This window comes from Rhyacophila brunnea, unplaced genomic scaffold, assembly GCF_057557595.1.
Source record: "Rhyacophila brunnea isolate RB1 unplaced genomic scaffold, BYU_Rbru_1.0 scaffold_16, whole genome shotgun sequence".
Classification (NCBI taxonomy): Eukaryota; Metazoa; Arthropoda; class Insecta; order Trichoptera; family Rhyacophilidae; genus Rhyacophila; species Rhyacophila brunnea.
The window spans coordinates 16,796,613-16,806,401 of record NW_028232816.1 but is presented as its reverse complement, the minus strand read 5'-3'; the positions used below and the strand labels follow the sequence as shown (position 1 = coordinate 16,806,401).

Sequence of the window (9,789 nt, the reverse complement as noted above, 5' to 3'; positions counted from 1 at the left end):
TCGGGGATAGCTGCTGTACACTTTGTTATTCACAGAAACACGATGCGATCCTCTCGATACCGTCCGTCTCGCAAAGGTCAGTAACGTTCTTTAGCTTTATCGAACGGAAGCTACGCATCTCAGAAGAACTGAGAATGTCTAATTAGATAATAAATATTGTTGATCTTATTCAAAAAAACTCTAACACTTACCGCGATTCAATAACCGACACGTCTCAAACTCGTTCGAGCCAAATTCCCATATTCCAACTTATCTCCTAACATGCAAGGGCAATATTTCAACCGATGACAATTTTTGAAACAATATAATAATTATCTCACGCGGAGCGGCTCAATTAAAAATATATACTATGTCATTAACTGTACAGTTTTAGTATATTGATACATTTATTATGGATAAATATGCTTTTATTTAAAATAAAACGCATAATATCTAATATTATCCACTGTCTAAACTTAAGAAAAATCTATAAGCCGATGATGAATGTTTAAAATTGTCACGATTGAAGTATAATATACATCATATACGCTGCCCGTAACCTATTCTGTGTAATATACTCTTCAAAGCTGTGTACATCATAATATTTTCTTACATAATATACATACATATTCAAGACCCGAGTCCGATCAACATTGAGCGTCTCGTTGTAGGGTTGATGGGTTGATACATCTAAGACAGATTTCCTCCGCTTTCCTTTCTGATAAAACTTTTCATCACTTTATTAACGCTCGTCACGCATCAGGCACAAATTTATTTAATACGGCGATAGATAAAGCTCTTCGTGATTCAATATTTGCTGTACGGTAATTACACCGCAGATACAATAGGCATTTGGGTTAAACGTAACATTAATTCTTCAGTAGTTTTGCTGGACTCTGTTGACAATTTATTTACTGACATGTATTTTTATTCTTTGTTCTGTGTTTATGTATATTAAAAAAAACTTACATGTCCATTCAAAACAGTTCCAAACATCGTTTGGTAGGCATTATAGGTTTACAAAACTTTATAACTGGTCATTTATATTTTTCAATGTAGCTATATGTTATCAATTTTGTTGAAAATTAAGATATAGCATCATTCTTTAGTGTTGAATGTCATGTAAAAATGTATTTACGTGTCCAGTGCAAATCAAAATATTACGTATTCTGTAGAATTACAGTTTTTCTATGCAATTGACCCACCCTTTGAAGACGGGTTTGATTTTGCAGGATTAAAAATTTGTTACAACTCATTGATTAAATAATTTCTTGTTTTTGATTGATTCTTTTTTATTTTATTATCTGTGTTTTAAGTTGACTACATTTATCAGTGGGATCAAGAAAATATGTTTGACAAAAAAGACATAACATTTTTTTAACAAAATAATAAATATATACTAAAACAGTAACCTAAGTATCTCTTTAAGATGGAAGGCTAATTAACGCTTTTTACCCACTGAAACAGCTCATATCCCTACTGAATCGGTCACCATTTTGATATAAATATGAATCGATCTCACTATTCAAATAATTCTCAAAAAATATATTAGGCTCTATATAAAATGTTAAAATGATAGTTATATTTTTCAATAAACAATTTTTCGATTAATGATTATAAACAATAAACTTTCACGATTTCCTGCCAAACTGGCGCCGATCGTCTCCAAAGGGTTAATAGTATTTTAGTAGACGAGCCATTTTATTAGTTAAATTCATACCGGGTGTGCATTGTCATAATAATAAAAATTAAGATCCATTCACTATTGATGAGATCAAATGAAAAATTATTACTAATTAAGTGTTTGGCAGAGAAAAGACTCTTCAATCAAATTTGGCTTTTTGTATCGTCCAGAACACGTCTTTGCTTTCAACACGAAATTATATAAAAAAATTCTATAAACATACTTTATTTTGAAGTAATTCAAACAATGGTATACAAGAAAATACAGTAAAAAGAAGAAAATAATAATACAGGAAGTAACATAAGGTAAAAATTAATCCAAAGTAATAAAGCAGTTCTGAATCATTGATCGATTCGTGTGACAAGATCACTTTTGGTATACAAAAAATAAGTGTTTTTATTAATATAAGACCACCGTAAGACTTTAAGAGATCTTCCATAAAATACTATATTTTATATTACAATAATTATTATGCAGTTTAAACACAAACTGCAAAAGCAATATTATTTCAGCGAATATATCATATTCGGTGCAAAATAAAATCATGAATGAATACAGGTGGCAAAACAATTATTTAGTCCGGTTAATAAAAATATTAGCAACCATAAACAACGAACAATGCGAATCGCGAGACAAATTCATCGCCTCGGCGTCGGCATCCTCTTCGACGATTGAATTAAACGCTACATTATTATTGCTCATCGTATGAAATTTGTTATGATCGAGCTAACCGATAAACTGAATAAATATGGTATATAAATAAAAATTAATTATTCTATATTTCGCTAATTGACAGTCGAGCATAAAGGATTACGGTGCCGAATTGTTTTACAAAAATAATATTATGTTAGAATTGTCCAACATTGTAAAATAACTGAAGATCTTATATGTGTTAACATTATCGTTTAATATGAATCGCATAAAATGTTGAAAACTTTTATCGGAGTCTGAAAAACTGCTGTTAGTCAATTAGTCACGTTGCTCATTAAGACAAGCGTGATGGTGTTTTTTTTTTGAACACGTATCACCAAGAGAAAAAAACATTTATACAAAAAATATCCATGGTATTCGAGACAACATAACTTTATATTATATTATAATATGTATATTATATTATACGATCGTCGCCACCGAACCGCAGCCGATCGGTTAACACTAAGAATTATAAGGGTCAGCTATTTTGAAGCGAAGCGACCGTCCGTCTGTCTTCACTCGTTGCACGACACGGCGCACGGCACAAACACACACATTTGCATTTATTTAGCGAGCGACGTTCGCACGAGGACTGGATACATCGCCGCTCGAAATATGTCCGCCGTTATATTATTGGTTTCTTACTACTACACAGACTTTTTTCAATTTAATATAATATATACTTCTATTAGCGCAAAATCTACAGACGCGTGCACTTTTAATATTTTTAAATCGAGACTCGAAAAACTAAGAACAAACCAGCTATGGGAGTAAAATTGAAGGGCACTGCGGATACAATACCGACTATTATTTTGTAAGCATCGACAAGACTCCAAGAACATGAAAACATATTACATGAGTTAGATAATATTATCTCAAATTAAATGAATATTGCACGGTTTGTTGTTCTTTTGCCTACGCACTGACGATATAATAACGAATCACGTAATCATCGAGTACTTATGGGCAGTTACGTCATCAAAAAATATCTGAATTAGAAATAAATTTGTCAATACAAAGGTTAGGAGGGATTTTGGAGCATTGTCAATATTTGCATAATATTATTGCAGACGATCAAGTGAAGTATCGTTTGCATCGAATTGGCATGTCAAAAGTACAAAACACGATTGACAAAAGTAATAATTATGATGATGAAACATAGCTGTAAATATTTTAATTTCCATCGGAAGAAATTGTGATAGGGAAGAAATAAAACCGCAGCAAGTCTGTGAAGGCGGGCACGGTAAAAAATAAACAACGGGAGAGGGCGATAGAGCGGGCGACGAAGCGTCTCAGTCGGTAGCGGTCGCTACGCGTCGCGCGGTGCGGGGCGGCGAGTGGCGTGCGGCGGTCGCGGCGAGGGGGGGCGCGGTCAGTGGGGCAGCAGATCGTGCAGGTCGGCGAAGGCGCATGCGCCTAGACCGCGCGCTGCCATCAGCGCCAGGAGACCCGCCGCATGACCGGCGCTCGCCTCCAGGGGGGCACGCCACGGTAACTTCTGGGACTCTGAAAATGATAAACAAAATCAACTCTCAATTCTCCACTTTTATTTCCAATTGGAAGAGCACTTGATGTTGTACATCGTGGCAATGCATTTTTACTAAATGAAATGTTCCACATCTTGACAGACCAAACACCGATAGGTAGGATAATAATAAATACGGATGATCGCAAAAATAAGAAAAGCCTTTTGTATATAGTGGAATCCCGAATAATCGTGGTTGTACTGTATTAGTTAAGGTCTAATTTCACCAGTAGACTCAACAATCCACACCGATCGTTGACTTTACATAGCAATTACACAGAACGATTCAAGTACAAATTCGATCGTGTTGACGCTTGATTTGATTGGTTCATAAAATACACTCAGTTACTAGTATCAACAATTATGGGAGTAAATGTGGTCCAAGATTTGCTATTTGCTACTGAAAAATAAAATTGGTATAGTGGAAATTAGTTTGGTTTTAACATTTCACACATAAAAATGGAATAATATATAGGTCTGTTTTTAGCTTGCCCACTTCATATGCACATTTGTTAAATGGAAATTCTTACACCTATACCTACTGGCCAAAAATCTATTGGAGATTACATTTAGACAAATCACAAGTTGCCGATTGTATTTACTAGGATACTATTTGTGGTTCATATTATGTGAATTTTGCATTATGTCAAAAGCAATGAGACGACACCGCGTAGTTAGTTTGAACATTTTCGTTTGACCCAATTATTACCGATCATTACTAGTCGGGCACTAAAAAGAGGAACCATTATATTTTGGCCACGACTCCACGATACAAAATTACATTTTACAATCGGTAGCGATCATGCCGTCTGGCGTAAGAATCTGTGAATTTTATCTTATCTATCTATTTAATTTAGTTGCCAGCACAATATATTATTATGTGGCAACAAAATATAAATGACACATCAATCTGTATGCTGCTATTGTGAAATTGCCACCATTGGTAAGACAATGCCCTTGTCAATACTATTTTTGTAAAGCAACGATCGAAATGGACCGGAACGCACCGGAGCGCAGCTCCTGTTCGTGAATTCCTCGAGATTATCACTCCGTCTCGTGGAAAAATTGCATCATTTACATATTTAAATATAATTTTTAAAGTTTATACGAAACTGAAAACTTAACTCAATTTTCATCTACCTTGCCGACAACATTATGCCCAAATCTTGCATGCCACAAAACTGTCCCATCAAACCGTCTAATCTTGGTAGGTATATAACAAAAAATCTACTAAGTACATACACTCTTTTTATATATTCTTACATAAATATTTTAATATTTTCGGAAAATTATCGAGCGCTCCGGTTTGTAAAATTGCCCATTTCGAACGCTGTTGTAAAGTAGAGTTCATATACATTGGATACAACACTCACTAGTTATGTATATATATATGAGTATAATGAACATACATGGTACCTACTCATCTCTTCATCTGATGATATATTGCTTCCAATGATGTATCAGATATTATTTGACAGATGTCAGGCACACTCTTAATATCGAATATTGCAGCTGTGAGTCGTCAGTATCAATATTGCAAGCGATTTTAATTTTGATTTATTTGCAAGCTCATGATATTTTTGCTTTGGACTGCAACCTGTCAATTGAGGTTGAAATCCCATTTCACTATAAGGAGACTTTGAGTAGTATGCATACTGAAGAGAGACTGGTACAATTCATATTCTGAATGCGTGTACGTTCTGGTCACTAATTTAATATTATAAGCAGCTAAACTCACCGAGTATAGCAGAATTGAGTGCCGAACAGACGGGTTCCCTACGGGACGGATCTAATTGCCAGCCAACAGGACTGGCCCACGGATTACTATAAGCCAGAAGACTGAAGGCGTCCTGAAAACAGAATTACATAATATTTTATTTGACATACTTTATTACAGTAATGCATATTATGTATCAATCACAAATAGATACATAGACATAGACAGACATTAAATTTAATATAAATTAATCGATACTGGTGAATAATACTCTGTTTACACGTGCATTGATATACTGCTGACAGTACGTACATAACAAGAAAATGCACGTGTAAACACGTATTATCGTGCAAATTGCATGATTGTATGCAAGGGTTAAAAAGTTCAGAAGCTTCGGAATTATCACGTGACAATTGGACTGTGCGATGCCTGCGCAGTAGAACGAAAGTGGCGAACCTGCCGGTAAAAAACGAAAACATCAGAGACTAATTTTGAGGTTAACCGATTTTCACGACCTGTCAAATAGTACCATAAAATGACAGCACTGCATCTCGCTTACTCTTGAAGAATGAGATTGGTGACAGCCAGCATTTTTACACGTAAACAGTTATTATCGCGATAGTTTAAAATACACACTATTGGTGCAAGTAAATCCATGAGCGTGTACAGGCGCTATAAGAACAAATTTAATGATGTCTATCCGATTTGGAGGCATTTATTTCCACTTCTGTCTGTTGATTAATTACAATCATATTTTATGAGTACCTACCATAACCAACGTAGCATTGTATTATTTTGAATGAAACGTTTATGGTCTTACATACATATTATATGAACTTTGTATCTACAAAAAAAATCTAAATGGCCGCTTTGCAAATAAAACTTATAAAAGACCCCTAGTAAATTTTCATGTAACGTCTCTCATCTCAACCATACCCACAGTTTGCCACAGCATTCACGATTTCACATCTTGCATGCCATTCACAGACGTCTTCATTTCTTAATTTTCATAACTCTAGGTACACCTATGATATTAATTTAATAACCACAAACATACAAACAAAATAAATTGCCCAAATTTTCCTAGAAAATTATATAACTATTATTTGAAATCTCTCAAATATCAAAATAATGCTTGGCATTCAGTCAAGAACAGGAATCATGGACATTTAAAAAAATTTCACTGTACTACTGAGATACTCACACGTGAAGACCCCATTTTCAGTTTTGACTTATCCGCATTGCCCGCAAATCACTCCGTACTGATGGCATAACACGTTGCATGACACTTAATAACAATTAATAGGCCTGAGACCAATGAAAGCCGCGGATTGTTTTAAAGAATATCAAAAACTATGTACGTGAAATATATGCGAATTTAACTTAAAGCCTATCCTTGTAATGACATAGATCCAATATATTGCTATGATAGTGCAATTGTCAGATATTTTTGATATAATACTTGTGCGTCAGCAGTATGTCATAGATATGATTGTCTCGAACCAAACTGTTTGTATTTGTATGACAACTTGTCAACCTGACATAGGTAGAAAAACTAACCTCTAGCATTTTCCTATTAGCGTTGTGTGCGTGCGGGTTGTCCTGCGGCAGATGCTGGCTCATGTTGTAGAGCTCCTTGCCGAACTCCAGCATTCGCTCGACGGAGGCGCGACTTCCTCCACACACCTGCCGGCCGCCGCCCGCTCCTCCCGACCCCGACCCTGCGCCACACATCTCTACTTCTGAAATGTCCACAATAGTCACTCGTTCAGCGCAACGGTGTTAGTCACACGCACCATGCAAAGCGGTACTCATGAGTTTTGCATTTATATGTTGTAGGATACTATCCAATGACTTTGATTCATCAAACAGAAAATTTCAGGGTATGGGATAAAAAGAGGAAAATTATACACAAAAATAGTTGGTTTGTTTTTTTTTGAAGGTTTGGTTCAATGGGTCTACTCTTTCTCTAATATAATGTAAATGTTATATGGAGCGTACAGTACAATGTAATCATATTAAGTTATTTATTATATGATCAGCCATAAAACGCACACATATTAATTAATATATATATATATTTCTTTACTTGCGACTAAAAACGTTATAATATACAATACAGTAATACAACGAAGTTACGCGATAGGTGGGTCTGACGAAAATCACTCTAAGTCGAATTCGCGTAAGTCAGGGTACAACTTTGCATATAAATACACATAAATTTTGTTTAATTGCGACCCAAGAACTGACAAAAACACTAGTTTAGAAGAAAAATATTTAATATAATTGCAGCTCTTAAAAAAGTTATTTCGATGTCGATGGCTTCGCAAAATCTAACAAATTCTTCTTACTGTGGATTCCGGTAGCTCAAACTTCTTTGCCAAATCACAAATTCTCATTCTGCTATCTATGATAATGTTAAATATATATTCCAAAGATATCGGGAGAACCACTGAAGATAACCGGCGGCAGTGTTGGCAAATGAAAAAATTCAAGAATCGTGTAACTCCTAGATCGCGTAAGTCGAGGCATTACTGTATACATAGTATGTAATATAAAGCAATGATACAATACCTGTATTAAAATCTATATTATGATTTGTTTCTAATCTATAATATAAGTCAAATAAATTTATTGCCTTCTACTCTTGGACAGAGATAGACGATCTTGAACGGCATTTCCATTGGTTTATTTCCAATGCTTTTTTTTAACACCAGAACTGGTGATGTTTTTTAAGCCATATCCTGAATATTCAATGATGACAAAAAAATATTTATATATTGATGATTAAATAATATAGAAATAAACCAGTGGTAAAAAATAAAAAAATATTGAAATGGAAGAATTTTTTGTTTTCAATCTATACAATGTCCGCTTCTGAAGCCACAAGTTTGCGGTTTCAAATTCCGAGCCTGGCAATATCTCTTTAGTAAATACCGAAGATCCACATCCGATGTAGTAAGAATTTCATTAATTAAAATGAAATTGTGCACCCCAATGGCTTGCATTATATTTCAGAGGGACAGTATTTGAAAGTTGATGATATGCGTGCCACTTACCCATGTCATCATCATCCTGCAATATGGCAGGATCAGCTGTGGCGTCGATGGTGGACGTGATTCCAGGCATCCCTTTCTGAACATGAGGCAGCAAACTACCGCCCACTCTGTGTGCTTGGTATCCATTACTGCTCACTGACCCGTTTGTCCCTGTAATAAATAATCAATGTAAAAAACAGATGAATTATCACCAAGCAAACGCTAACTCTCTTGTACAGATTATTTACTGTCAGTACGTAACAAGTTATAGGGTGACAAATAAAAAACAATTCTGTAACTAACATATCTTGACTGAGATTCCACAATGCGTACAGCATTGTGGAATCTCAGTCCAAAGTGTGGGGGGATTTGTAGATCTGCATATTGCCACTAACACATCAGGCATGATTAAAATTCAAATATTGAAGGGGAAAAATCTCTTATTGTTGTTTGTACAGATATATTATCAATTAATGAATTTAATTGAAGTGGCGTACATGTGGTAGAACTCCATTACAATGGTTTTGAAAAAAGTTTTTTTTTAAATCCTATAACATTAATTTAAGCTATTTATGTTGATACAGTAAAACCTCGTTAATACGAAATTCATGGTACCGAAAATCAAAAAAAAATTCAAATTACGAAATATGTTATGTATGAGGGGAAATATTAAAATGTTGAAAAAATATTTTTTTTTGAATTTCATTAATTTCGCTTCCGGATATCATAGATGTGCCTACCAAATCAGGTCATAAAATGTCAGGATTATTTTTATTACCTTCATAAAATGAATAATTTTTGATGTTTTAAGAAAAGTCTGTCACAATTTTTAATGACTGGCTCATGAAATAGTGTACTTTATTACGATTTATTGAATATTTTTATATGCCAGGACTCTGAAATCATTTCGAATTAAGAAATTCGAACTAAAGGTATGGTTTTATATGAAAATAATGTTCAAGGGATTTTATTTTCGTGAAAATTTCAAATTATGGCGAATTTCGAATTATCAGTGTTCTTACTAACGAGGTTTTACTGTAGCTGTTTCGGGCTTTGAACACATCTTTGGAATAGTCTACAATAATTGATGTTAAAAACTACTTACATATTTTGCCGTGTATATATATGAGGCTATTTTAGCAGATCGGTACTG

General features: G+C 34.5%; 1 protein-coding gene across 3 annotated transcripts in view; it reads right to left on the bottom strand.

Annotated features, from left to right (window-relative positions):
• Positions 1 to 3,028: 3,028 nt before the first annotated feature.
• The window catches only part of RanBPM (Ran-binding protein M), a 221,527-nt gene continuing 214,766 nt past the window's right edge, over positions 3,029 to 9,789 (bottom strand). Inside the window, exons 9-12 of one of the 3 annotated variants that reach the window (XM_085943403.1) lie at positions 8,658 to 8,807; positions 7,159 to 7,340; positions 5,620 to 5,731; positions 3,029 to 3,862 (exon numbers count right to left, since the gene is read on the bottom strand). In XM_085943403.1, the coding sequence (XP_085799529.1) occupies positions 3,729 to 3,862; positions 5,620 to 5,731; positions 7,159 to 7,340; positions 8,658 to 8,807 (578 nt within the window). In that variant the 3' untranslated portion in view covers positions 3,029 to 3,728. The remainder of the gene's footprint in view (positions 3,863 to 5,619; positions 5,732 to 7,158; positions 7,341 to 8,657; positions 8,808 to 9,789) is intronic. The other 2 variants (XM_085943404.1, XM_085943405.1) reach the window with 2 other exon arrangements.